Source organism: Myotis brandtii, unplaced genomic scaffold, assembly GCF_000412655.1.
Source record: "Myotis brandtii unplaced genomic scaffold, ASM41265v1 scaffold383, whole genome shotgun sequence".
Classification (NCBI taxonomy): domain Eukaryota; kingdom Metazoa; phylum Chordata; class Mammalia; order Chiroptera; family Vespertilionidae; genus Myotis; species Myotis brandtii.
Genome location: NW_005364711.1, coordinates 2,073,714 through 2,074,672, shown reverse-complemented (window position 1 = coordinate 2,074,672; position 959 = coordinate 2,073,714). Strand labels below are relative to the sequence as shown.

The 959-nt window shown below is 57.4% G+C and overlaps 1 protein-coding gene across 2 annotated transcripts in view; it reads left to right on the top strand.

The window, feature by feature from the left end:
• The first annotated feature begins 6 nt into the window (after positions 1 to 6).
• HLF (hepatic leukemia factor) overlaps positions 7 to 959 on the top strand; it is a 47,304-nt gene continuing 46,351 nt past the window's right edge. For both annotated transcript variants that reach the window (XM_005872555.1, XM_005872554.1), the window contains exon 1: positions 7 to 411. In XM_005872555.1, coding sequence (XP_005872617.1) covers positions 297 to 411 — 115 coding nt within the window. In that variant the 5' untranslated portion in view covers positions 7 to 296. The remainder of the gene's footprint in view (positions 412 to 959) is intronic.

Genomic DNA, 959 nt, shown 5'->3' with positions numbered 1-959 from the left:
TTTGCAATTTTAAACATTTTGCAAGGCGGTGGGTTCAAGACAGGTGAGAGCATCCCGCAGGTCGCCGCCCAGGAGCCGGGGGGCACTTGGCGCGCTCTCCGGAGACAGGCTGCACTGGAAACCTGAAAGTTTTTGGCTTTTATTTTTTATGCAGATGCACTTATAAAGATACAAGTACATTTTTGTTCTTCCCTTGTCTCCAAGCGAGTACTTTTGGCAAAGGACGGAGGAAAAAGCTCAGCAGCATTTTGGGGGGCGGTTGTTGTTTTTTTTTTAAGAAAAATATTTGCATCGCAATGGAGAAAATGTCCCGACCGCTCCCCCTGAACCCCACCTTTATCCCGCCTCCCTACGGCGTGCTCAGGTCCTTGCTGGAGAACCCGCTGAAGCTCCCCCTTCATCCTGAAGACGGTGAGCGCTGCCCTCCTGGCTGCCCCGCTCTGGGAGGGAACGACGCTCCTGGGGTCCCCCTCCTTCGCAGGGCACCCCCCCCTCCCCGCAGCTAGCTGGCTGGAGCATCCATCACCCTCCGTTCCCAGGGACCCTGGCCCTGCTTTAATGACATAGAGGAGCTCACCCATCACCCCACCTCTCCTCGAAAAATGGGGCCCCCCCTCACCGTGCAATGTTTAAAATAGTGCTGGGGACCCGGCCCGGCCTCCCGGGGTCCCGCTCGGGCTGCGCGGGTGGGAGATGTAACTTGACAGGTCAGTGTTTCTCTGTCTGAGGCTTAGGCGCCCGCAGGGAGAAACCGCCCGCTCCAGGGCAGAGCTCTGGCTGGGGGAGGAGAAACCAGGGGGCTTGCTTCCGAAGGGGTGGGGGCCCGAATGGGGGGAGCCTCACTGCCTAGGCCGAGTATTGGGATCATATATTGTTTCTGTTATTAATTCGGATTTTGAGCTCACGAGGTGTGCGCGGAGACCCGAGTTCTCCAAGTGAAGAGTAATTGAGAAGCGGGG